The sequence below is a fragment of the Corylus avellana genome, chromosome ca10 (assembly GCF_901000735.1).
Source record: "Corylus avellana chromosome ca10, CavTom2PMs-1.0".
NCBI classification, from domain to species: Eukaryota; Viridiplantae; Streptophyta; class Magnoliopsida; order Fagales; family Betulaceae; genus Corylus; species Corylus avellana.
In genome coordinates, this window is record NC_081550.1 from 21,656,902 (window position 1) to 21,684,869 (window position 27,968).

Here is a 27,968-nt window from a genome sequence, read left to right on the forward strand (position 1 = left end):
ATTTGAATTGTATCTCCAAGAGGTAGCTCAATTGGTTGAGATCACGCTTAATAAAGTGGAGATCACTAATTTGAATCCTCATCCCTCTCTTGTGCGGACATGTAAAAAAAAAAAAAAAAAAATTGAATTGCAATATCTTTTTCATAATAATAATAATAAATAAGGTTATGTTTGACCCAGTGATTTTGTCGGCCAAACTTATAATTTTTAAGAAAACCTTAGAAAATATCTTGTTTAATAGGCGGTTTGAAAAAAAGTATATATTATTTGAAAATGTGAAAAATTCAAATATTTAACTGCATTTAATATTGCATTTTTTATTAGCCGTGTTATAAATTGTTATTTTAAAAAAATTATATAATTTAAAATTGTTAAACTTGACTAGTGGACATTAAATCAAAATAAATAAAGTAACGTTATATACTACCTCAATCATTATTAGAAAATAAAAAATAAAATCAAAAAACATAATGTGTAGCCTACTCTACTCTCTGGGTATAAATATTAGAACTAGATGATACAAAATTGAATATAAAAAGAAATCTGAAATCTGAAATCGTATATAATAAACATAAAAAGGGAAAAAAAGATGAAAGATAGATCTTGCCTTTTTCGGGGCAGCGGGGTCAGTCAGACATGGTGGCAGAAGAAGAAGGCCAAGGAAAGCAAAAAAGAAATGAAAATGACGAAAATGCCCAGATTTTTGTTTTTACCGATTTAGTTGTTGAAAGATATTCCTCCTATCCCCACCCATTGATGTTGGTCAGAAAGGTCTGAGGGCATTAATGTCCTTATAAAGAGCGTCCCAGAAAGTAATAAATGAAATGGAAAGCTGTAGCAGAATAGCAGAAGCAGAAACTAGATAGAAAAAAAGGCCTCGGTTCCCGAGGGGTCAGTCTGAAAGAAAGAAGCCCAGAGAGACGGAGAGAGAGAGAGAAAGAGAGCTATGATCTTCCCATGGAGGGTCTAGTACTACGCGTAGGGCGTAGCCTCTCACTCACGTCTCGCGGTGCGGGGTATCTGGGTGCAAGTGCCGAGGCGTCCCTCTGAGTCAGAAATGTGGCATAGGAATGACCAGCAACCTACGGACATTTCTCCTTCTTCTACACATACAATTGCCTCCAAATATACACAAATTTACATCACTGCCCTTTTCTCTTCCAATTATTATAATTTTTAAGGGTAAAAATGTTTTTGGGTTCAAGTGATGTAAAAAACAAAAAAAATTTACACATGGTAGTTTTTTAACGATTGAAAAAATTACTGAACTAGTACATGTAGTTTTCATCAGCAGCATTCCTTGATTTTTTTTTAAGTTTAGGACACAATTATTTTTTCCTTCCATATGAATATATATTTCACAATACCTTTCTTTATATTTTTATATACCATTAAAATATTATTTATTTACAAAATACAAATTTCTTACTTACTCTCATTTTTTTTACAAAATTTCAACACAATTTATAATTAAAAGACAAAAAATGAAAGAAGAGAGAAAAAAAAAGAAATGCAACCCTTAAGAGTTGGTTAAATATAAAGAATCTAATGTTAGTATGCTTTTGTAATTTTTTTAAAATTTTTTCTAAACATTAAAAAAGAAATGACATATAGAGCATTTGTTGAGTGACACTACCCATTAACCTTTAGGTTAGCTATGGTAAATAATAATAATAATAAAGTGAAACGAGGGAGTGGTATTTAACATTGCTTTAAAATTTATGTGTAATGTTATAAATTATATTTTTATTTCATAATTATCACATAATGTTGATGTGGCAGTATCAACTAATCTTTAGATTTTAATTTTTTTAAAAAAATAATATTGATTCAAAAGTTAGTTGAGACTACTGAATTATAATTATGAAATAAATATGAATTCTTTTAACATGATTATGTATATGTTAAAAAATTATATGCATTTTAAGTATAGAGAATATAGTAATACTATAGACCACACAAACATCTTATAAATATAGCATAAAAGTTAATGCGGTAGGATCTAGCAGCTCTTGAATCAAATGGTACCTAGCATTACACTGCCCAAAATTATCATGGGTCTTAAATATATATATATCAGTTTAATTCCTTCAACCCATTTAATTGAAATTTTTCGTCCTTATTTTAATAAGAGCATGTTATTTTATTTTTCCCACGAGGAAGACACTGTGAGATCGTCTTGTCCTAAGTTGAATTCTCTTAATTATTCTTTTTCCTCTTGGGTAAGGTAAATTATCTTATTCTTGTCAAAAAAAAGTGTGCCCGATTGTGCAAAACAAGCATGTTTAGGGTCTAAAAAATGTGGTCCAAGGAGGGTAAGTGAGTTAGGTGAATGAATTTGGGCGCAATACACGTAAGATCATTTGACCCAATCACATGATTTATGCCCGTGTGTACAGAGACGATAATTAGGTTGGAGACATTATGTAAAGCATTTCCATTTAGACATGATAAATGATTTTTGATGGGTCCGACAAATTTAATGATGAATTTGTAAGAGTTAAATAAAAGAAGAACAAATGAAAAAGACCAATAACATATCTCTTTTGATATTGTGCTTTTTCTAAGCATAGAACACGTGATACAACACATACCTTTGAAGTGAACACTTTGGATGATTGTTTAGATCATGGTCTTGAGCTTACTCGAATTCTTGTTTGATAACAATAAAATAGTCAAACACGAGATCATGTTGATTTGTGAAAGTCTACTTGGATTCTGTCCGAACAAGTAAGGTTTGAACATATTATCATACATAATTGTTCTATTGCACAAAATTCTTATTTGACGAGACTCTTCTCCAACTTTTTGGAGCGAAAACTCTACACAAATATAAAGTTATGCTTTGAATGGGTGTGTCGGGTTTCTCCAATAATTGTGGAGAAATTCTTAAATATGCTATTTATTTTGTTATAAACAATTGTGAACTAATAGAATTTCTAAATTATTAACCACATTTATCTCAAGTCAAGTCTATCTTTCATGAATTAGCAAAGCATTTGAAAAGTTATTATTAGCACCATATGATTCAAAGACTAAACATTTAAATGTATCCTTCATCAAATTTAGAAATCCCCCTAAACTCTCCAATATATTGCAAATTAACCCCCCACCCCCACCCCCTAAAGCCAAGCCTTCCTCACATCCAATCACCCCTCAAAAAAAAAAAAAAAAAAAACTAGAAAGATCAAAAGGATTGAAAATTAAAGAAATGCCTAGCAGATTTGATAGCATAATAGTTTTACATCGAATGAGGTGAGATGTTTCATATGAAAAGACACTTGAACCTTAGGTAGTTCAAACCCTACCTGCTTGAACTGTCTAGATATCTGGTCGAGTAGATAGGATTTAGACAGTCTTTTACATGATCAATTTCAATACACAGAAGAATCCGCATCCTTAAAAGTCAAAAAACTAAATGAGAAAAGAACTGAAGCACTTAAACTTGAGGTAATTGCTGGAGATTGTTGAATCATTAACTTTATCATCATCATAAGTATTCCGAGTGAAATTGAAGCGAAATATAAAGAATAATGTTGCCGGCTCTAATTTAGATTATTAACTCATGATGATTACTTTTGACAACAAACAGGGTCCAATAGTATTGCCCACAAGTGATGTTGGGATGGTGAAGAGCCTTTGATTGACCGTTGATGTAATGATAGTTGAAGCACCCCACCCCAAGTGTACACACACACACACACACACACACACACATATATATATATATATATATATATAACTTTGATTCAAATACAATGAGAAATTACTTCAATTAGATTATTAAATACATGCAACTCTGTTTTTTTACCCATGAGACCACAATATTTGTTCATAATCATGATTATTACTTTATGAATAAATGCTAATTTTTTCTTATAATACTGACGGAACTGTTTTAATCAACCTTGATAAAATCATGATTCTTAATCAAGTTATCAACATTGTGAAATAATTGTGAAATAAAACTGCAGTTTTTAATATTTATCTTACTGTATTTATTAAGAATCATAGTTTATCAAAGTTAAATTACTATTTATTTTAAAAGTTTAAGTTAAAATTAAATAATAAATTTAATCATTTAATTAATACTATAATCAAAGAAGGAGCCAGCCTTGCAAATGGGTAGGGGCTCATGTCAAAAAAATATAACTGGCAAGGGCCAATTAGCCAAAAAAAAAAAAAAAATTTACCTTAGAAAATTTTTTTTCTTGTCATTTGGGGGGGGGGGGGGGGGGCAGTCCCCTTCCCCTATCCCTAACATAATATTATTTAGCTCAAACAATTCTTCAATGAATAAAACATAACACATGAAATATCTTAACTAAAATTGAGGTTAAAATTATATAATGAAGATTCAAATTTAATACTTACGTATGTTTTCATACCATTTAAATTATCTCAAATTTTGTTTTTTATATGACCACAACGACAAACATCCATGCCAACGCAAAATGCCATTTGAAGACTTAGTTTAATTGATAAGAACAAATGTGATTCCACTTTCCTCCATGCATTGAATAAAAAAAAAAAAAAAAAAAAAAAAAAGAACAAATAAGATAATCATTGTGAAAAGAAAAATGCTAAACTAATTCACACTCTCACACTTCTAGATATATACTCCTTAATGTGACATTAAAAATTATGATTACATTTGGATGGATTGCTATTAAATTTTAGATATAATTGTGATTTTCAACTAAACGTTAGGAAGAATGTACTTTGAAGTGTGAAAGTGAGAGTGTGTGGCATTTCTCTTGTAAAAATGCCAAAAAAAATAAAAAAAAATACTGAAAGCTAATTGGCTTCATTTGTTAAAGGGAAATGCAAGGTGTTAAAAATGCCAAATGAAAAAATAAATAAAAATAAAAAACTGAAAGCTAATTGGCTTCATTTGTTAAAGGGAAATACTAGGTGTTCTTCTAGTGTTTTTCCGGTGTCCTCCCAACTGTGATGTGGCTTTCAAAATTATCGTTGAATTTGAGATTATCATTATTGAATTTTAATCTATTAGTGATTTTAAAAGTCACATTACAGTTAGGAGGACACCAAGAAGACATTAAAAGAACACCTAACATTTCCCTTTGTTTTTTTTTTTTTGAAACATACCATACTCATTCATTGATAAAAATCGCGAGCCTAAAACTCTTACAAATAGAGCAAAAAGTTCTGAAGTAAATCATAGTCGAAGCTAAAGATACAGTCATCAACAACAGACCAAATCAACCATAACAGCATTCGCTAATCTATGACTAATCATCAGGTTTAAAAATCAGATCTGTATCAAACAGATACCATTTAATGCATAGGTAACGCTTATTCTTTGGCCTTGAGAGCAAAACTCCCAAACCGATACTCATCCTCCTTGACCTGAAGGCCAGGATAAAGTTCATATCCACAACCCAAGGGTTTGGACCAATAATAACATGCAGCAACCGAACGCAACAAAGCAGAAGGAGAGAGCCTTATTACAAGCAAAACCCCTAAACCATGCAGGGAAATAAAGGGAACAGTAAAAGAAATGCAGGAAAATAAATTACAGAAAAACAAAAATACATGGAAATAAATGCGAAAAACACACATAGCGGGTCACGACAGCCGGAGGAGGCCGATCGCGAGCTAGCCGGAAACAGCCGCGGAAGGTGGCACAAAAAGCTTGGCGCCACCTTTGTTAAATCATTCTCTTGTTTACTTTTGTTTTATTTTATGCTTTAGAATAAAAACATTAACAAATAACTTAAAATACAAAACACTCCAAATTATTTCCATTTTTATGTCACAGTAGAAGTTTTTTTTCTAAAAGTAATATAAAAGAAAGTTTAATTGATGCGTTATGGTTTTAATGAGAAGAGTGTTATTTGGGATGGTCAAGTCACAATAATTTGTTCGGTAAAATTATGTATTACTTTGTGTTGGGTGTCGGTTTTCCCTTACTAAAAACTTTTGTGTTAGATTGTGTCCGAATATATATATATATATATATATATAACATAAGTTAAAGTTCTTGCCTAACAGTAGCTAATAAAAAAATAAATATATGTTTTAGATAACGAGAAAACAAGCTGCTAGAGGTAATTATTTTTGCTTCATATTAAATAAATATACACAATATAGAAGTTTTAGACAAATTGTTGGAAATATTTGAACTCAACACCCTTAGCAATCTTATATAAGAGCTGATTGACACTATTAAATCAACTCAGTAAGATGAGGATGAAATGAGAGTGTATGATATAACATTATTATAGGATGCATTAAGAGTCTATTTGATATTGCGTTTGAAAATAAGGCTTTTGCCTAAAAAAAAAAAAGAAAACCTGAAAGAGCTCTTTAAAAAGATAAATGCTATATATATATGCACACACTTTCATTCTTACACTTTCTAACCTAACATTAAAAAATACCAATATATCCAAAATCCAAGAGCGATTCATTTAAAATTTAGCGGTGATTTTTAGTGCTACATCAGAGAGTATGCATTTGAAAGTATAGGTGTAAATCTAATTTTGGTTGGCAGTTATTGACTAAGATCGCTGACCGGAACTTGAGTAGCTGGCTGGTCAATTTTAAAAACTGAAACCGGTTACCAGGTTATGTAATAACCACCAATTATCGATTGGTAGTTGGTTATCCGGACTAATAACTGGGTCTTTTAAACAATTGGGTATTTTGGCCTATTTTGGATATTGAATTTATTTAAAGCAAAAGAACATTTTTGAAAATTTTTTCTCTACCAAACAAATCAATTTATAATTACTATAACTTTTTATTTAGTAATTATAAACAGCCCAAAGTCCTTATCCGGTTGTAAGCTTTCCAGGCACAAAATGGAGAAAATCAGGGTCTTCATCCGGCAAAACAGCGTAAGTGGAGAAAATTGAGGCTAATTATATGTGTAGAATAATCTCTTTAATTTACTACTCCCATTGAATTTCCCTTTCCGTATCCCAAGATTGAGAATGAATATCGTAGTCGGCAGCGTACAAAGTAAGGAAACATAATGCAATATTATTATTATTAAGCAAATAACAAAACCGTCCCTCCATTTTACTTGGTTTTTACAAGCCTCTTCTTTCTTAATGTCCTAACTCCTACGTCCCTTCGTCTTATAAATACGCTCCTTCCCCTCCCCTTTCATTCCCCACCATGTGAGCTCATCAGCTCCATCCTCCACACCTTTTTCTTCTACTTCCTCTCATGGACGCCACAAGCAGTACGGGAGAATCTGTAAAGCTCAGGAGGGATAGCGCCACTAAGGCATGTCTTTTAGTGTTTGTTGATCATCATATTTTTGTGATCAGTGGCGCTATCTATCCTGAGTTTCATGGCTTCTTCTTGCTTTCTCTCGTGTGTACTCATATACGTACAGCTCTCACTGAGGAAAAATACTATTACTCCCTTTTCTTTTCCTTTTTTCTTATGCTTAACATTAATATCTTTATGCTGATCTGGGTGTTTCTTCTTTTGGTTCTTGTTCCAACTTTTCGCCTCCATCATGGGTATCTTTAAGATCTTTTGTCAGCTGCTTTTAAGATCGATGGGTGTTCTTATTAATTAATTATCTTTAGTTTTGAGTATCTGGGTATCTTCTTTATGATCGATATGTTTTTTCTTGAAAGGAAAAAGCAGGTATAGTGCCATGCACTTGTTCTTGATGATGATTTTAGTATGAACAGTATAGTATCCAAAAAATGATCTGAAATCCTTTTGTATCCACTTAATCTCAAAAATCCCCCACCTAACATTGCTGGATTTCTAGTGGATCTTTCACTTTGCTGCTTGGTTTCCTTTTTCAGTGATCTTAACTTTTTACTGGGTTTTTTTATTTTCTCCTTTGTGTTCTCTGAAAAGTAAGTAACATAGGAGTTGATTTCTTCCTTCTTTCTGGTTTTTTATTTTTCAGTTTTACTGGCAAGTCTGAAGCTTTGTCTCCTTTGTGTGAATCCAGTTTCTGACACCTCTTCTTGAATTCAAGCAGATCTTTCTCTTCAATCAAGCTTGGTAACTTGTTAATATTACTTTTTTGTTTTTTTGTGGTTTTTTTTGTTTTTTTTTTCGTGGCTGAGCTTGAAACCCTAGGTGAAGCCTTTCGAGTAATGGGAGGCGAGCTAGGGTTTCATGTTTGACTGAAATTTTGGCAGGCTTTTCAGTAAATAGGGGGGGGTTAGTAAACTGTGGATGTTGACTCCTTTCCAACTTGGTTCAGATCACGGTCGCCTCACTTTGTTTCCTTTATATTACTTCTTCTCCTTCATCATCATCATTAATTTCCCTATAAAAAGCAAAAAAATTTGTAGTTTTTTTTTTTAAAATTTTTTAATAATTATTATCATTACTTTGCTCCTTGTAATAACTTCATAAGAATTGTTAAAAACTTTTAGGTTTAGAATATTTAAAAAAAATTAGGTAATGTTATCCATTTCCTGTTTGCAGATGCCATGTTGGAAACTTGGTTGGCCACTATAGGCCATTGTCTTGGGTTGGAGCTTATGATCTCTGGGCCTTATTGCTAGTATTGAGAGGATTGATCTTGCTTTCGGGTACAAGGTGTCTTATTGTTTGGGAACACAGAAACCAACTTACCTGTTCCAGATCTTTAATCCTCCTTATGTTATCATTGCTTCAGACATTTGATTAGATTTATGCAATTTATGCTCATAAATGTGCTTCTACAGTAAACCCCACTTCCTGTTTGCTTCAAAAGCTATTTTTCACTTCCATGGAAGATGCTAATCCTTGAGAAAATTCAGGCAAAGGTTCTCCATTTTCAATCTTTTAAGAGGATTAAATGACCATTCACTTGACGTGAAGTTTGAGTAATCAACTTCCAAGAAAGTCTTTGAGATATGTAGTGGCCAATAGACAAATATTTATTTTTTAATTATTTTTTTAAATTAAATAAAATTTGGCCATTAACAAATTAAATCGCTCCATTAGAAAGATTTGATAGTTTCAATGAATAAACTATATAATTAAATGGAAAATAAAGAAAATATTAGAAGAAAGAAAAAAGGGGAATTTTTGTTTTATTGTTTTTTTTGGGTGTTTTGGTTGGTTATAATCGGGTTTACATTATGTTTTTATTTTTAATGATATTTACATTATAAATGATAAATAATTTGATTACTTGAAAGGCAGGAGAGACTATGCAAATCAAAATGATACTCGAAAATTAGATATAAATGCCCAAATAATTTGACTTGGATTGTTGGAGTAATTAATTATTGAATTATTGCGGGTCTTTGTAGTACAATTGCTGTCATGCTTTATCAATTAACAAGCGAACACACTGGAAGTAATATATGGATGGATTGAGATTGTGTTTTAAAAAATATAAAATCTATAAATGTTAAAAAAATTGGGTTTTTAAATCATGAGTTGGGGATTACATTTTAAAAAACATATGATTTTAGATACTAAATTTTAATTTTGTCAACACTTAATTCAATTAAAAAAAAAAATCTTTTTAAAATCATACTTTTATAATTGCAAACTCAATTAGAAATGTTATTTAACATATTATTATACAATTATCAGATGGCTAGACAATGAAAAAAAAAACTTAAAATTTCTTTTTATAAACCTTTGCTAATACCAAATTGATAAATAATATGGGAAAATTTTATTTACAATTTCAGAAGTTTTTTAATTTGAATCAAAATTTAAAATTTGACAATGTACTTTATTAATGTTTTAAAAAATTTTAATTTAGACTTTTTGCTATTAATTTTTGTTTAATTGGTTGGAAATTATCTCGTCGCGTGTATTTTACCTGAGATTTTGACGTTTTTTATTTTAATTATATTTATTAAAATTTTTGAAATTAAGAGTAATTATGAAATTTTATAAGTTTTAATAAGGACAAAATTAAAGTAGAGAGTATCAAAATCTCAAGTGTGATGTATGTGAGATGATTTTTGTTCAATTATATGAAAACTAGTAACGAAGGATCTAAATTAAAAAATTTTAAAATATTAAAAATGTACATAATTAATTTTTAAATATTGAAAGATTAAATTGTAAAACTTCAAAAATTTAATTATAAAGTGAATTTAACCATAAATAATTTAATTTAACCCTAAATAATTTACTTTATTAAATTTCAGCTGTCCAGCATTGATAATAAATTGCACAACTACTGACTGACCAGATTTTATTCAGATAAAAACAAGAGCATGGGCTCCAACACTCGAGTGCTGCCTTCTTCTTCATTAATTTTGTACCCTGACACAAATCGTGGCTGGTAATATTACAGCTGCACAGAATTGAATTCTCTGCACTAGCAGGAACGTAAAAGCCGCCTTCTTTTCTGGCGAATCAGACCCTCTTATGGCTCTGCGCCTGGTCATGCTCATGCTTTGGGCCCCCACGACATAAATGAGATATTTTTTTTTGTGAAAATGGGCCTTGGCCCGTGGATCAGTGGTCCCCCTTCCCATAATCGTATATTTTTTAACAGATCAATGGGCCACGTTGGTCTGGAATAATCCTGTGACAGGCTTTGTCATGTTTTAACATAATTCTCTTTCCGTCCTCAAGGCGGCAGACCACTCATTGAATGTTACTAATTTGAATCTTCTTCTTTTTTTTCCTTCCGCAGATATGTTAAAAAAAAAAAAAAAAAACACCATAATTTCCTTTGCATTTCCTTTTCTTGAGACAAATAGAACTTATGAAAATAATGTTAGAAATTACATTTTTATCTTACTTTGTAAATATGATAGTGCCAATTAATTCTTATTTTTTTTTTTTAAAAAAAAAAAATTCAAAGATTGATTGGTAATGTCACGTAAGCACAGTAAGATAGAAGTCAAAGGTTGATTGGTAATGTCACGTCTTCATGGTAGGATAAGAGTGTGGTTTTTATTTTTTAATAAGACCTTTTAACTAAATAAATAAGGGTGATAATTTTTTTTTACTCTCGTGGGAATAATTTATGTTGGATACTTAAAAAAAACAGAGTAAGAGAAAATTGATCGGCCATGATAGTACAAAATCCTTTAGATTATACAATATTTAGGATTTGTTTGGGTGTGCATTTGAAACTCAAAAAGTCCGTTTGAAGAAAAGTACTCGTTTGATAAAAATAATTGAAATTGCTTTTAAGGAGTTTAAAAAGCCTAAAAATGACAAAAACGCATTTTTTGCAAAATCTTAAAAATGAAACTTTTGCCAAACACTTAAAAATTTTATTTTTCAAACACAATCCCAAACATGCTCTTATGACCCTTTAAGGATTGCGTTTGAGAGGTCCAAAAGTGTTTTAACACTTAAAAAGTCTATTTGAAAAAAAAAAATATTCGTTTGGTAAAAAAAATTAAAAGTACTTTTAAGAGTTGAAAAAACCTAAAAATAACAAAAGTTAAAAACTCTATTTTTTAAACGTAATCCCAAACATGCTCTTTAAGGGATCCAGTGTGTCTCATCTATATACCACCTGGTGGGACTTGGGCTAATGCGGGTTGGGCCTAGAGACTTTCTTTGGATTGACGAGCCAGGGCCCTCTATTTCGGTATTTCCCCTTGGACAGGAGGGGAAACGGTTGACATCAGAGCAATGAAAAATGGTCAACCATTGAAATCAGACTGAAAATCTTCTACCTCTTTTAACGCGGCTCCACATCCCTGTGACCTCTCTCTCTCTCTCTCTCTCTCTCTCTCTCTCTCTCTCCATTTTGCATGGCTAGCGTGTTCAGGTGCTTTTCTTCCATGGTAAGTTCCCTCGCGACTGTTGGGTGGCGCTAAAATTTTGTTGGGTTTCAGTTTCACACCGCCATGGGAGTTCACGCCTTTAGCCGTCTTGGTATGCCCCAAGTTCCGATGATCTGCCGAAAAATCCACAAGCCGCACTCCTTCGGCATTTTCTATGGAGCAAACCCATTGGATTACTCTTTCACACTTGTGTTGTTGGAGATTATCTTTGTCCTCCTCACCAGTCGTGTCATTCGTTTTCTTCTCAAGCCACTCAAACAGCCTAGGATTGTCTCCGACATTATTGTAAGTTTTTTGTTCTGTTCTAGGTTCTTTAATAATTAATTAACACTCTTAATAATTAGCCACTCATGTTTTGTTTTGATGTTAATTATATATTCTCAAGGGTGGTATATTCATTGGACCCTCCGTTCTCGGCGGCAACAAGAAATTCTCCTCGTACATGTTCCCCGACAACGCCGAATACGTGATGAAAAACATCGGAATAATAGGTTTCATGTATTTCCTTTTCGTCACCGGTGTGAAAATGGATCTCACCCTGATAACAAAATCAGGAAAAAAGAATTGGTATATTGCGTTGGTGGGGGTGGCACTTCCGTTAATTATAGTTACAATCGTGGCCTTCTTTTTGAGGGACTCCATGGACAAGGACCTTGCAAAGATTTCTTCCATTGGAATAGTTGCTTCATCTTTTGCTATAACAACGTTTCCCGTTCTCTATCCTATTCTTCAAGAGCTAAACCTCCTGAGCTCCGAGATCGGACGGATGGCATTATCCACGGCGATAATCAGCGACGCAGTTGGGATCAACGCACTTCTTGCATTCGAGGCAGCGAAACAGGGGGAAGCACAGACAATTGGTGCACTCTGGTACATGGTATCTTTGGCGGTTTTAATGGCATTCATGGTCACCTGCGTTCGCCGAGTAATGGAGTGGATTATTGAAAAAACGCCAGCGGGGCAACCGGTTGATCAGGGCTACGTGGTTGCGATTTTATTGGGGGTCTGCGGGATCGGATTTATGACCGATTTGTTCGGCATTGCCATCGCCAACGGGCCGTTGTGGCTGGGGCTGGTAATTCCCGACGGGCCACCGCTGGGAACGACGCTTGTGGAGAGGTGCGAGACAATCGTGATGGATATTCTGATGCCGTTTTCATTTGCGTTTGTGGGGCTTTACACGGATGTGAACACGATGAGTGCTGCTGGGTGGTCGAGCTTGGGGCCTATGTTTGCGATGGCTGTGGTCGGATACATGTCCAAGATGATTGGAACGCTGCTGCCTGCTATCTTCTTTGATTTGCCGCTCAGAGATAGTCTCACTCTCAGCCTCATTATGAGCTTGAGAGGCCAAGTGGAGCTTATTTTATATATCCATTGGATGGACAAATTGGTATGTATGCATCCTACCTACCTCCCCTTCACTTTTAATTTTCTTTATTTAGTATATGACTCCACTAAATAGATCATTATTCGTTTAAAAACTTAGAGTGAAAAAAGCTCACATTTCAACCAATTACGAGATACATTTTCACAAAAACTTGAAATTTTCAACATGAGAGTGTTAGTTTGAGTTATCGTTTGGTTTAGCGGTTTCAAGATTTGTGAGTTGAAAAAATAGTGTTGGTGTTTGATAACCCCTTTTAAGAGATAATGTTTGTGTTTTAGTTAAAAAAGTGTTTTGATGTGACATAAAGGTGAAAACAGTTTTAAGTGTTTCGTGAGGAAAGTTACAATATTTGTGTTTTGGTTAAAAAAATGTTTTGATATGACATAAATGTGAAAGTAGTTTTAAGTGTTTCGTGAAGAAAGTTGTTTGTTTATATTTTTAATTATTTGGGTAGAAAGGAAGAAAGAAATAGAAAAATAGTTAGCAAACAAGTTCGGTACCATGATTTTAAAACACATATTTAAGTTTTTGGTAAAATCACTGTTTGACTTCTAAAACTGTGTATTTAACTTGTAAAATTGCGGGGTCAAACGCAATCTCAATGGCCAACTGATTCGGTCTCCCTTGCTGTTGCTGGTTGTTTTGTGTGTATGCATACAGATAATAGGGCAGCCATGTTTCACAATGTTGGTGCTATTAACAGTAGTGGTGACTGGAATTGCAACACCTCTAATCAGCATCCTCTACGATCCAACTAGGCCATACATGGTGACTCAAAGGAGAACCATTCAACACCTCCCTCCAGGAAAAGAGCTTCGAACACTACTTTGCATACATGATGAGGAAACGGTGGCTGGGTTCATCAATCTTCTAGAGGCCTCCAATCCAAGTGTTACCACCCCCTTCTCCATCTTTGCCATCCACCTCATCGAGCTTCTCGGTCGTGCTGTCCCAGTGTTTATAGACCACGAGTTGCAGGAAGTGCCTTCCCAATACTCGGCCTACGAGACCATTCACAACGCCTTGAGGCTGTATCAGGTCTTAAATAATTACTTATTCCAAAAACTTAAGCTAATAAGAATGTATGAATTTAATCATTTAACTTGGAAAAAAATTTACATACCCTCCTAAAATTAATACCCAATTGACAATGTCTTCCAAAACTTTCAATTAGAATGTTCTCACCAAACTACCAAAAAATCATCAATGTTCTCTCAAGATCAACAAAAAGATAAAAACAAGCATACTTTTTTAAATAAGACTAAAAAAACCCTTGTAAATTCTTTTTTTTTTTTAAAAAAAAAAAAATTAAATTTGTCCACCCCTAATTTTTTTGTTTATTTATTTATTTTTTAATTCAATTTAATTTTATTAAGAGTTTTTTCATCATTGAGGGAGAGACATTGGCAACTTTTTTATAGTTTGTGGAAACATTGCTATAATTAAAAGTTTCGGATAACATTGCTAATTGGGTAGTAGTTTGAAGGAGGTATGTAGATTTTTCCCTTTAATTTATATTTTAATACCAACTTAAATAATAACTTACTCAAAAAAATTTTAACTAATAAAAAGGATAAATTCAATAATTTAATTTATATTCTAACATCAGGCAAGCAGGCGTGATTTCCTCAAGCTCCATACATTCACAGCCGTGGCACCAAAGCGATCCATGTACCAAGACATTTGTAAGCTCGCCGTTGCAAACAAAGCTACTCTTATCATCTTACCTTACCACAACGACCGCTTGGAACATCTGGGAGGCTCGTGGGTGGGTGTCCGATATGTGAACCTCAATGTCTTAACCCACGCGCCTTGTTCTGTTGGAATTCTTGTAGACAAATATAATTTCCAAAAGCCGCTTTCAGCACTCTCCTTCCACAATTGTCTCCACCATTTTGTTGTGCTATTTTTAGGAGGAGCAGACGCTCGGGAAGCGCTTGTTTACGCAGATCGAATGGTTAAAAACCGGGACGTGTCTCTCACTGTAATACGGTTCCTTCCATACAGCTCCGTTGGAGATGTTGAGATGGAGAAGAAGCTCGACGACGGGGTGGTGACATGGTTTTGGGTGAAGAATGAAAGAAATAATCGGGTGGTTTACAAAGAGGTGGTGGTGAGGAATGGATATGAAACTATGGCGGCCATTCATGCAATGAATCATGATTCTATTGAGCTTTGGATTGTGGGAAAACAACAAGGGATAAATCCAATCCTCCTCGATGAATTAATAGATTGGAGAGAAAATCAAGAACTTGGAGTTATTGGGGATTATGTTAACTCAGTGGAATTTGGTAGTTCTGCCTCTGTGCTAGTTGTACAACAGCAGATTATGAGAGGACATGGAACACTCAAGTGTCCCGGCCGCTTTAGATGAATGCTAGATAACGTGTTTTAAGTGACTTTTCATATCAGAGGCTTAAAACATGTCTCATGAGTTATTGTGAAATGGATGTAAAGAGTACCATTACTTATTTTTTTGGGGTAAATTAGCCGAGGGCGGAACTAGCATTTAAAGTTTTGGGGATACCAAAAGGAAGGGGAGGGGGGGGGCATTTAAGAGGTGATAGGGTTTATTTTTAATTTTAATTAACCATGTAGTTTTTTCTGCTCCTTAAATTAGTGATTTTTTTTGGTCTCTTAATGGCTCTCTAATTTTGGTTTTACAATTTTTTTTTTAATGTAATCGTTTAGTTTTGCTCGCTTGCCTATATTTGCCTTCTTACAGGCGTTTTCATGCATATAGATTCCTCTAGCCTTAAGGTTTTTTTTCAGGGATTGTTTGTGTAATTTTTTTTCTTTGAGTTCCTTCAATAAAATTTTATTTATTAAAAAAAAAATGCTACATTAGAACATAAGGTTTTGTTAAATTCTATCAATATGGAAGTTCGTAAAGAAAACAACAATTGTTTGTGACACATTCTCCATTTATTTTCAGTATGTAATATTTTTTAGTCTTTAATAATACAACAATATAAGTCTCGATCATCTCTTAAATTTAAAGTTAACTTATTAAAAAGTAAGTGAAATAATAATAATAGTAATAAAACTTAAGAGATCAACTAAGAGCATAATTATAACCTCTAAAGTTTTGACTTATTCAAAACACACACAGAGATATATATCATTTCATCTTTTCTCTTATGAGTCATTATTTTTATCGATAAATATAAAAATAATATATTTTTTTTTCTTGACAATCCATTCCAACTTTCTTCCCCCTCCCCCCATTTCGATATTTCCCCTTGGACAGGGGGCACATGGTTGACATTAGAGCAATGAAAAATGGTCAGCCATTGAAACCAGACTGAAAATCTTCTACCTCTTTTAACGCGGCTCCACATCCCTGTGAGCTCTTCTAGGCTCTCTCTCTCCCCCTCCCCCCGTCTCTCTCTCTATAGAATATATTCTAACTCTCTCTCTCTCTCTCTTTCTCTCTCTCTCTGTAGAATATATTCTAACTCTCTCTCTCTCTCTCTTTCTCTCTCTCTCTCTCTCTCCATTTTGCATGGCAAGCGTGTTGATCAGGTGCTTTTCTTGCACGGAGTAAGTTCCCTCGGGCCTGTTGGGTGGCGCAAAAAAATTTGGTGGGTTGCACGTACATACACCGCCATGGGAATTCACGCCTTTAGCCGTGTTGATCATACTCTCCAAGTTCCGATGATCTGCCGACAAGTCCACAAGGCGCACTCCTTCGGCATCTTCTATGGAGCGAACCCATTGGATTACTCTTTCACGCTTGTGTTGTTAGAGATTATCTGTGTCCTCCTCACCAGTCGTGTCATTCGTTTTCTTCTCAAGCCTCTCAAACAGCCTAGGATTGTCTCCGACATTATCGTAAGTTTTTTTGTAATTAACCTTTCTTTTCCCACTCCATTCAAGTTCAAATGATATGCTATATATGTTGGAAACTCATATTTCTTTTTATTACAATATCAAATGGTCTTGAATATATTCAAATAGTATTTCGCATTAATTTGTTAATTAATGTTGCAATACGTACTTTATTTCGTTTTGGTGTGTTGAAAAGTTGTTAATTTTGTACAAGCTAGGGAGATTATATATTATTATGATTAATCTTCTGATGATTTAATGTTAATTATTCTCAAGGGTGGTATATTCATTGGACCCTCCGTTCTTGGCGGCAACAAGAACTTCGCCTCGTACATGTTCCCCGACAATGCTGCATACGTGATGAAAAATATTGGAATAATAGGTTTCATGTATTTCCTTTTTGTGACGGGTGTGAAAATGGATATCAGCCTGATTAGAAAATCAGGAAAGAAGAATTGGTATATTGCGTCGGTGGGGGTGGCACTTCCCTTAACAACAGTTACAATTGTGGCCTTCATGTTGAGGAAGTCCATGGACAAGGACCTTGCAAAGATTTCTTCCATTGGAGCAGTTTCTTCGTCTTTAGCTATTACAACGTTTCCTGTTCTTTTTCCTGTCCTTCAAGAGCTAAACCTCCTCAGCTCCGAGATCGGACGGATGGCATTATCCACGGCGATAGTCAGCGACACAATTGGGATCAACGCACTTCTTGCATTCGAGGCAGCGAAACAGGGGGAAACACAAACAATTGGTGCACTATGGTATTGTTAAATCACCTTAATTATCTCCAAAAGCTTAAGTAATAATAGAAAAGAATAAGTTTAATCATTTAATAAACATACGGGCTCAAACTCTCCCTTACTAATAGGTGAAGTCTAGTACGTATACTATTTAATTGAAATGAAAGGTGAATGACAGAAACATATATAATTCAAACTCAAGACATTTGCTTTGAACTTCCTCTCACTTTTGGGCTCAAAATCTCATTAATAGGTGATCATGCTTAACTCATGAAATCCTTTAATTGACAGAGTCAGAGTTCAAACTCAAGACCTCCACTCTGATACCATGTTAATTAAATTACAAATTTTCCTAAAAGCTCAAGGTAATTATAAGAATAAATGAATTTAATAATTTAATTTACACTTTAACAGGTATATGATATCTTTGGTGGTTTTACTGGTTTTTCTGGTCACTTGTGTTCGGCCAGTGATGGAGTGGATTATCAAAAGAACGCCGGCAGGGCAGCCGGTTGAACAGGGCTATGTGGTTGCAATTTTGCTAGGGGTCTGCGTGATCGGATTTATGACCGATTTGTTCGGCATCGCCATCGCGAACGGACCGCTGTGGTTGGGGCTAGCGATTCCCGATGGCCCTCCGCTAGGAACAACGCTTGTGGAGAGGTGTGAAACAATTGTGATGGACATTCTAATGCCGTTTTCATTTGCGTTTGTGGGATTTTACACTGATGTGAATGTGATGAGTGCCGTTGGGTGGTCGGGGTTGACGCCACTGTTTATCATGGCTGTGGTTGGTTACATGTCCAAGATAATTGGAACCTTGGTTCCTGCTGTCTTCTTTGATGTGCCTCTCAGAGATAGTCTCACTTTGAGCCTCATTTTGAGCTTGAGAGGCCAAGTGGAGCTTATTTTATATATCCATTGGATGGACAAATTGGTATGTATATATGCACTCTCTCACTCTCAAATCTCAATATATCTTGTTTGGTTATCAAGTATTCATTTTTCATTTTATTTAAAATTACATTTTTATTTCACGACTATTTTGACGTAGCAGTTATAACTTATAACCAATCCTTAATTAATTTATTTATTTGTAACAAGGATTGATTTAAGAGTTTGATGAGACTAGCTATTACATAAATATTATGGGACAAAAATGTGGTTTATGCTTTCTGAGTAATACTATATACAACATTTCTATAAACCACATTTTTATCCCACAATGTTGATGTGACAATTCCAATCAACAATTAGATATTTTCTTATTAAAAAAAATTAATGATTTGTTGGGACTGTCTTGTCAGTATTGAGAAATTGTTAAATAAAAAATGTAGTATGTAGAGTGAAAAAAGTTCCCACACTTCAACCAAATATGAGACACATTTTCACATATATTTTGTTTCTCCTTTAATTACAAAAACTTGAAATGTTTCAGGTCACAATATATAGAATAGTTCGTTTATTTAACGGTTTTAAACTGTAGTTTGAGAAAAAAAAAAAAAAAAAATTTAAAACACAGGTGGCGAAAATGCAATTTTTAAATATATAGTTAAGTGTTTGGTAAAATTACGGCTTAATTTTTCTTTCTGATTCGGTCTCCCTCGCTTGTTTTGTGTGTATGCATAAAGATAATAGGGCAGGCAGCTTTCACAATGATGGTGTTATTAACAATAGTGGTGACTGGAATTGCTACACCCTTAATCAACATGCTCTACGATCCAACAAGGCCATACATGGTGACTCAAAGGAGAACTATTCAACACATCCCTTTAGAAAAAGAATTTCGAACATTACTTTGCATACATGATGAAGAAAGCGTGGCTGGGTTCATCAATCTTCTTGAGGCCTCAAATCCAAGTGTTAACTCACCATTCTCCATCTTTGCTCTCCACCTCATTGAGCTTCTCGGCCGTGCTACGCCGATGTTTATAGACCACGATTTGCAGGAAGTGCCTTCCCAATACAAGGCCTTTGACACCATCCACAATGCCCTACAACTGTATCAGGTAACGTTAAATTACCATTTATTATTGAATGCGGGTTTGAACTCATTATCTCTGACTTTGACAGTACTATATTAAATTTAATTATTTAATTTATATTCTATCAGGAAAGCATGTGTGATTTTCTCAAGCTCCATACATTCACAGCCGTGTCACCAAAGCGATCAATGTACCAAGACATTTGTAAGCTCGCTGTCGCAAACAAAGCTACTCTTATCATCTTACCTTACCACAACGACTCCTTTGAACATCTCAAAGGCTCGCGAGTGGGTATTCGATATGTGAACCTCAAAGTCTTAGCCCACGCGCCTTGTTCTGTCGGAATTCTTGTTGACAAAGGTCATTTCAACCAGTCGCTTTCAACGCTCTCCTTCCAACATTGTTTCCACCATTTTGCAGTGCTGTTTTTGGGAGGAGCAGACGCCCGGGAAGCGCTTGTTTACGCAGATCGAATGGTTACGAACCGTGATGTGTCTCTCACTGTAATTCGATTCCTTCCTTACAACTATGTCGGAGATATTGAGATGGAGAAAAAGCTCGATGATGGGGTGGTGACGTGGTTTTGGGTTAAAAACGAGAGAAATAATCGGGTGGCTTATAGAGAGGTGGTGGTGAGGAATGGATATGAAACGCTTGCGGCCATTCATGCAATGAATCATGAGTCCATTGAGCTTTGGATCCTGGGAAGACAGCAAGGGATAAATCTATTCCTCCTTGATGGATTAACAGATTGGAGGGAAAATGAGGAACTAGGAGTGATTGGGGACCATGTTGCCTCAACGGAATTTGGTAGCTCTGCCTCTGTGCTAGTGGTGCAACAACAGATTATGAGAGGACATGGAACAATCAAGAAGGCTGCAGCCTCACCAGGAATGTTTACGTCCTGGTTTTGCTAGCAATATTGCATGCATATATAGTTTTTTTTTTTGAGTAGTGCTATTTTTCACATTTCAAAGGCAAATGTGGCGTGATGCATGTTTAAAAAAATTAAAAGAAAAATCACTTAAAATACGCTACGTCAGCCAATGTAAAAATTGCATTATAATTATTCATTAGTGATTAGGTGGACGTGTTTGAAATGTAGTAAGGATCATGTGTAGATCCCTCTGGCCTTAATGCCATTTTATTGTTAAGGGATAGTTTGTGTATTTATTTATTTATTTTTTTGTCTTGTTTGGTCTTTCAATAAATTTTTGTTTATATATAAAGAAAAATTGCTACATTAAAAACAGAAGGTCTTGTTAAATTCTATGATCAATAAGGAAGTTCGGAAAGAAAGCAACAGCTTTCGTGCAATATAAATGGAACCTGGAAAATTGTATGGGAGGAAGTGATGCATTCTCAATTGATTGATGTTGCTCTATATCGTTTGAAGGATAAAACTGGATTATAGCTAATTTTTATAAATCCAGCCTAATAAATTGTTAAGTATCGCTTAGGCCTTAACACATGAAAAGTATGTATATGATTTTTTAATAACATATGCTTCTTATATGTTTTTAGAATACGAGAATAACTTTTATAAGGGTGTGGCATAAACCATGTCCTTTGTGCCTTCCAATAAAAAAGAAACACCTCAGCATATCACACTAAAACAACATAAACATGAAGCACAAGATCGAAACCACATTTTTTTTTTTCATTCAATAACAACCACTCTTAATGAAGTAGAGGTCACTAGTTTGAATCCACCTCCCCACTTCTGTGCAGACATGTAAAAAAAAAAATTACCCCTTCTCAATGTCATTATTCTATAAGTAATGTTAGGCCTACAATTCTTTTATAACTCGTTAACATATGTCAGTAAAACATTAGACATTAAATGTTACAGAATTATTTTAATAGGTGATGTCTAATATGATTAGAATCATATATTAACACGTGTCAACAAGTTACAAGTGTCGTTTTAACATTTTTCAAACAATAGTGGGATGAGAATTGGGGAAACTAAAAACGACGACGTTCCTTGTATGCTTGGAAAGTATTGGTCAAAACGCTCCGTTTCCAGGCTCTCACAACTCACCGTTTCTAGGCTCCCTTTCGCTTCTCTCTCTCTCTCTCTAGCGTTCCGACTTGAGTCGCTCCGGACCACCGTCCTCCTACTCCTCCAGTCGTCGGCCGCCACGTGTTACTCGGTTAGTCTTTCTCTTCCCATGGTCATGGAACTTCTTCTTGTTCTCGTTGTTTGTTTGTGGTTCTCTTTTTTCTTTGTTTTGATTCATCTTATGAATATTTGGGTGAATTTTGAAGTTCGGTTTCTGAGTTGTATTAATTTAATAACCGATTTCATTGTTTTGGGTTTGCCTGTAAATCTCTAAATAATCAATAGCATTTTGAATTTTTGTCCAAGATAGCTTTGTGGTGAGTAGAGTCTAAGAGCTTGTTCCCAGACTTCCTTTTGTTCAAATTTAAAGTTTTGTGTGCGTATTTATGTATGATTTTGAAGAAGACCAATCTTCAACTTCAATATTGGATGTAGAATTAGAAGCCCACTAAGCGATAATGCCTTTGATTTTAGAGTCAAGTGGCAACCCCTTCGAGCAAGTTTTTTTTTTTTAATGAATACTTCAAGCAAGGTTTTTATCCTATGCAGTGTTTATGTACTCATAATCGGGTTACCCAAAAGCCAAATTTTACTTAATCACACAGTTTTCGACGTTTATATGTCTTTAGTTATTCATCCATAGCTTTTGCCCAATAAAAAAAGAAGCTGTTTTTCTTTTTCTATTTGTCAATGAATGTTTTGTCTGATTCTAGTATCTCTTTGCAGCAATGGATGATGACAATTCCAACCCATTTCGACGCATGTCGAGCCGAACTCGTAAGGTTGCTCCAAGAATGGCTGCTGCCCTTGCAAGTAGTGACAACCGCACGCAGGTGTGTTGAATCTGTTTCATTGAAAATCGATTTTGGGTTTATGGTTTCTGTATTTGGCACAAGCTTGTGAATGTTGATGAAATAGAAGATTTATTAGCTTTATTTCAACATCATTTTAAGGTCTTAGCAACTTGCTGTTTTAGGCTGCTCTTGCTCGCCTTGAAGCCTTAGAAAACGACAATGCAGGAATGGAAACGGTTGAAATTAACGATGAAGATGACTCTTCTCTTGATGATGAAGATCAAGGTCTAATTCTTATTGGTCCTCATATCTCTTTTTCCTTCTTCCTTTTTGTTCATTTTTCTCTTTTTATATTGCTGCTCTGTAACTTTAATCGATAGAGTGAATGGGTAAATCCAAGCTCTATATGATTCATTGAGCCTATACCTGCATCCATAAAAAAGAAGTCCTGTATGGAGAATATCTAGATTACCAAAAAAAAGAAGAAGGAAGAGTTACTTCTCTCTCTCTCTCTCGTCATTGGAGTTGATTCATCTAAGTAATCAACCATGGAGGGTTGCTCTGAATGGCATTTTAAGGTCAAATTTGGATTATGGTTATAAGGGAAGTTCCTCTTTCTAGGGTATCACTGAAAAATCTCCGTGTCTATGTCACCTTGTCAATGGTTTATTTTATTTTTTATTTTTTATTTTTATTTTTTTTTGGCTTAGTTTACATTTCCTGTTTTTTGGGCCTCTTGTTGCAGGATACATGCAAAAGAGGCAGTCCAAGGGTACTAAACGTAAAACCCGGCAGGCAAAGGCACTTGAGAATGCCAGGAAAGCCCCAAGAACATTTCTTGAGCTTTTACATGAGGTAATAAGGGAAATGCTGCTCATACTGCTTTTTTGTTTTTAAATTGGTTTAATGGTCCTCATTCTTTTAACAACTACAGGCAAACCTGGAATCATTGCCTCCTCATGTTCCCTCCTATTTGAAGGCAGCTGTGGGACCTCCAAGCTCTACCTCTCGCCGCCATTTCTGCACTGTTTGTGGATACGCTGCCAGCTACACATGTGTGAAGTGTGGGATGCGTTTCTGTTCACGCCGTTGCCAGAATATACATAATGATACTCGTTGTCTGAAATTTGTTGCCTAGATGGTGGTAGACTTTCAGTGGCCAAAATCTGTAAATTCGTGACACTGAATGCTAACTCATTGTTATATGCTGAAGCTATTATCTTTATGCAGTTAGTTTGATAATAGAATACAAAAAAATTGAATTATTGCTGTTAATTTATATTTTTTTTTCAATTACTGATTCATCAAAAAATTTCTTAAATTACTGGTAATCACACCTTACTCATGCCACATACTTGGTGCATATTACAGGTTGCTGGAACCTTGTTTGGCAGGGTCTTGCAATTTTCACATGGTTATCAAATGACTACAGCCAATCACAATAAGATCGAATTAATGCAGATGGTTGTAGTCACATGTTAGCAGCAAAATCTTCTTCATGGGTTGTTCAATTGGATTATCTGAATGGTTGTTTCCAGCTCCTTGCAGTTTGCACTATCTTGCAATAGGTAGATAGTTGGGAACTTACTTCTGTTTTGTTTTTGTGGTATCTGTTATAACTTATCATCAGAAAACTGGAATGAAACAGATATAACTAATTTATTATGATTCTGAAATCCAATTCTTTACTTTTAAAAATAATACACTCAATTAAGAAACTTGACAAATCAGCTGCTCAGTGGAGCATTGATCAATTCTTGGCCTACTACTAGAAAACCCACGACATCATATTCAGCCAAACAACATACACTTATATATCAAACAACACAAGAGAACATCAAATCCTTTGACTTGGAAATTTGATGTAATGAATGTTGATGCTCTGTTGATGGTCTTAACAAGGAGGCAGATCTGCTGGTGGAGGAATTACAGACTGAGATTCCCCAACTCCGTTCTCAACTAGGAAGGCCATTGCCAACCCCAAACCGAAGTGTGAGTCTAAGTGACAGTGCATCAGCCAAACTCCTGTTTTGGACCAGGTAAGTGCAAGAAAAGCATCAGATTAGTGGATCTATTGTTGGTGAAACAGATTGAGAGATGCTAGCATATACATATATATACATACATACATACATAGGAGGTTTAGTATATCACCTGGATTATCAGCTACAAATCGGATGACTACCCATCCACCAGGGTTTGATCCAATGGTATTCCTTTCTGGTGGGTCGATGAGGTTGAAATTGGCTGTATCTCTGGTTGGGTTGAAGTTGCCAAAACCTGATCCAACAACGAAGAAATGGTATCCATGAAGATGTATTGGATGGTCCTCTGTTGTGACAATACTGGTATCCTGCAGGACGATTTGTACTCTGGAACCGTACTTCAACTTGTAGAGCTTAGTTCCTGGAACAGGTTGCCACAGCCCCCGGTTCACATTGCCTGTATAATCAAATTGTATGGGCGGAACAGGCGGAAAGTCTGTGGTGAAGACACCACCAGGTGCACCTTGGTAATATGCTTGCATTATGGAGTTCTTTCTTGGGAGTACAAAAGAAACATTGTTCATGCTGGCAGCAAAGCGGGTTCCATTTGGTCCTTGACAACGGGGGCTGTTAGGACGTGTGCAATTGGTTAGTCCCAAACCCACTGTGAAAAATAGGTTCTCATCAATGTTTGTAGGGACTTTGACCTGGTAAGGGCTCTTAAGCCCAGCATTGAAAGCAGTCGCAGTGGCTGTATCATTGTAGGCTGGTAGTTGAGGTAAGATTGGTTTTGAAGATTGCCCCTTCTTGGCACCGCAGGGAGCAGATTTGTATTCAAGGATTGCTGTGGTGGTGGTGTTGTCAAAGGCTGCATTTTGAGCAGTGTTATAGGCACGTGCTGCCATGTAGTAGTGAGCTGGGGGTTGATCAGCGGTGAGGAGGACATTGGTTGTCTGGCCAGGTCCTACCATGATGACTCTGGTTGTGAAAGGCTTGGTGTATTTAGCATCAACACCAACAACAGTCATTTTATGTTTGGCGATGGCAAAGAAAAGTTCCTGATTGAGTGCAGAGTTGATGATTCGTAGAAGAACTGTCTCGCCCGATTCTATGGGAAATCTCACAGTTTCTGCATTGCGATTTTAGGTATGTTACCCACTTCTTGTTACCATCTAATAGAAACAACATATCAAAACTTTATAACAAATTATGGTTTGGTCATAGTTGTAATTGCAGCCTGAGAAATGAGAGTTCAAGTCTATCCCAATTGAACCTGCAATCTTGGTTATTTATTCTTCCCATGGTTATACTTCCACTTAAACTAATCTTATATATTAAGAACAAACAAAGAAGATTACTCTTGATCTTGATCTTGTTCTTGTTCTTTTTCTCTTTTATTTGGTCTTTGGATAGGACAAGGTTACACCTTACCTTGGCTGGAGCATCTATACAGATCACCGGGTTGACCATTTACGGTATATGCATCAGAAACATTAACAGCTGCTCCTGTGAACTGTGCCAGCTTTAGGACATCCATGGGATTTCTATCGAACCATTCTCCTGTTTAACACCATCACAACCTGTTAGAGTTCTATCATTTTCTCATAGTTCATTGAGAACATTGAACAAGAGCTAGAGCATTAAGGATTTGAGGCGCGAGCTGCTGAGGAAAAAATTAGGGAGGGTTGAATAACAGGTCTTTAGTTGTTACCCAGAAGGATGGTGTATTCTTGTTTGGGCGTTGAGAAGGGATATGGAGAACCCAATTGCGGGTGGATGATGAGAGCTCCATAAACAGTGGCTCTGAGCCAATCGGTATGAGCATGCCACCACAAAGTACCCTCCTGGTTTATGATTGTGAAACGGTACGTGTAAGTTGCTCCCGTTTGGATAGGACACTGGGTCACATAAGTAGGCCCATCTGCCCATGGATTTCTGAGCTGTCGAATTCCATGCCTGATAGATAAAGTGCAGGTTATTGACATCAACATTTCAAGCTTCATGAATTTTAGGTATGCAGGAAGTAAGGAGGGTGCAAATTTTTTGATGGGCTTATTAAGATTAGTTTTCTACGTTGAGTGCTGTCAAGAGTGTTACAACTTTTACTATAAGTTCTTTACAAATTAACGTAATAATTCACATGACATTTACTATATCAATTACTAAGCAATTAAATTTGATTGTGGCTAATGCGACAATGTCACGTAGATTACTATATCTGTTTGTAAGAAGGTTGTGATAAAGGCTAAAGTATAGTACCCTAAGTATTTTCCTTCCATGTGACTCCATGCATGCCTAGGGCCAATTGCATGTTTTCATATAGTGAAGACTGGTTTTTGACAATGTTCAAAGTATTGGAAAGAAGAAGTCTTCTATAAGCATTTTCCTTTCCTTTATAATTTTTCAAGAACCAGCTGGAGGGAGAATAGCTAGACAGTTATAGAACATATATTTAGCTGCTGTTATTTGTCTAGAAATAAAGTATATGCCTGTTTTGATGTATTATATAAATTCTAATGATTTTACCAGTGAAGGCTGATGTTGTATCGAGCAATGTTAGTGACTTTGATCACCAGGGAATCTCCATTTCTCACTTCCAAGGTTGGCCCTGGGAATTGTCCATTTACTGTAATGGTGTTGTGGGTTCTGCACAGCCTCTTCACTGGTTTTGCTTCAATCTATATCAGTCCAAAGAAGAGAGAGGTAAGTCTATATCACCCTTCTTTGTGATTTGGTCGATATTCAAGATTGCATCCCATTTAGGAACAATTAGAATGATAATAAGTTCATGAAATGATACTTATCAAAAAAAAAAATAAGTTCATGAAATGAAGAAAAGACTTACAACAAATTCATGGTAGTGAGTTTCTGCATCTGCAAAAGGAGAAAGGAAAGCGAATATGACAAACCAGCCAAGTAGGAAGAAAGTACACCATGGCTTGACAGTGAGATTGTAAGCCTCCATTGCTTTCTCAACTTCTCTTGAATAAAGCTTGGAGTACTTGTGTGAGTTGCCTCCAGAAGAGAGCAACTATTTATACTGTCAAAAAGCGGGAAGTGAGACAACAAAAACTAGTTTTTTATGTTGTAAGAGAGGAACAATTTGGTAAATTAGGTTTTAAGTCAACAGTGATACTATAAGGATTGTAGGACAACTAGTCTAACCATAAAGGAATTTGGTGCACCCACTTACCCCATCACATGTTTTAATAACCAAAAAGCAAAGAAAAAAAAGAGAGAGTTTCCTGTCTACTCATGGCATGTAGACCCATAATGAAATGTGTCCATCACATGAGTAATAATAATGCTATAAATTATATTTTTATACCACAATGACTCTGAAAATGGTAATGTGCCAGTCCCAACTAATCTTAAAAATATTTTATTTTATTTTTTATACGAAGACCGATCCAAGAGTTGATTGGACTGTCATATTAACATTGCAAGGTAGTTGTAGGATAAAAATA

The 27,968-nt window shown here is 35.2% G+C and overlaps 4 protein-coding genes and 1 long non-coding RNA gene across 5 annotated transcripts; 4 read left to right on the forward strand and 1 right to left on the reverse strand.

Annotated features, from left to right (window-relative positions):
* Positions 1–7,113: 7,113 nt before the first annotated feature.
* On the forward strand, positions 7,114–8,733 carry LOC132164366 (uncharacterized). The gene is made up of 2 exons (XR_009438372.1): positions 7,114–8,001; positions 8,434–8,733. It is a non-coding gene; the product is annotated as an uncharacterized LOC132164366 (long non-coding RNA).
* Positions 8,734–11,774: 3,041 nt separating this feature from the next.
* Positions 11,775–15,475, forward strand: LOC132163170 (cation/H(+) antiporter 24-like). Its single transcript, XM_059573356.1, has 4 exons — positions 11,775–11,996; positions 12,097–13,104; positions 13,762–14,139; positions 14,711–15,475. The coding sequence occupies exons 1-4, from the start codon at positions 11,775–11,777 to the stop codon at positions 15,473–15,475; spliced, it is 2,373 nt and encodes a 790-aa protein (XP_059429339.1).
* Positions 15,476–16,710: 1,235 nt separating this feature from the next.
* Positions 16,711–20,574, forward strand: LOC132163171 (cation/H(+) antiporter 24-like). The gene is made up of 5 exons (XM_059573357.1): positions 16,711–16,935; positions 17,209–17,693; positions 18,087–18,609; positions 19,304–19,681; positions 19,786–20,574. The coding sequence occupies exons 1-5, from the start codon at positions 16,711–16,713 to the stop codon at positions 20,572–20,574; spliced, it is 2,400 nt and encodes a 799-aa protein (XP_059429340.1).
* Positions 20,575–21,697: 1,123 nt separating this feature from the next.
* On the forward strand, positions 21,698–23,837 carry LOC132164358 (SWR1 complex subunit 6). Its single transcript, XM_059574858.1, has 5 exons — positions 21,698–21,813; positions 22,449–22,555; positions 22,699–22,801; positions 23,262–23,371; positions 23,451–23,837. The coding sequence occupies exons 2-5, from the start codon at positions 22,451–22,453 to the stop codon at positions 23,652–23,654; spliced, it is 522 nt and encodes a 173-aa protein (XP_059430841.1). The 5' UTR covers positions 21,698–21,813; positions 22,449–22,450; the 3' UTR covers positions 23,655–23,837.
* A 361-nt stretch (positions 23,838–24,198) lies between these two features.
* On the reverse strand, positions 24,199–27,603 carry LOC132163685 (laccase-13-like). Its single transcript, XM_059574052.1, has 6 exons — positions 27,347–27,603; positions 27,028–27,179; positions 26,213–26,457; positions 25,933–26,061; positions 24,671–25,630; positions 24,199–24,541 (listed from the first exon to the last, which is right to left on the reverse strand). Exons 1-6 carry the CDS (start codon positions 27,464–27,466, stop codon positions 24,411–24,413), a joined length of 1,737 nt encoding a protein of 578 aa, XP_059430035.1. The 5' UTR covers positions 27,467–27,603; the 3' UTR covers positions 24,199–24,410.
* Positions 27,604–27,968: the final 365 nt, after the last annotated feature.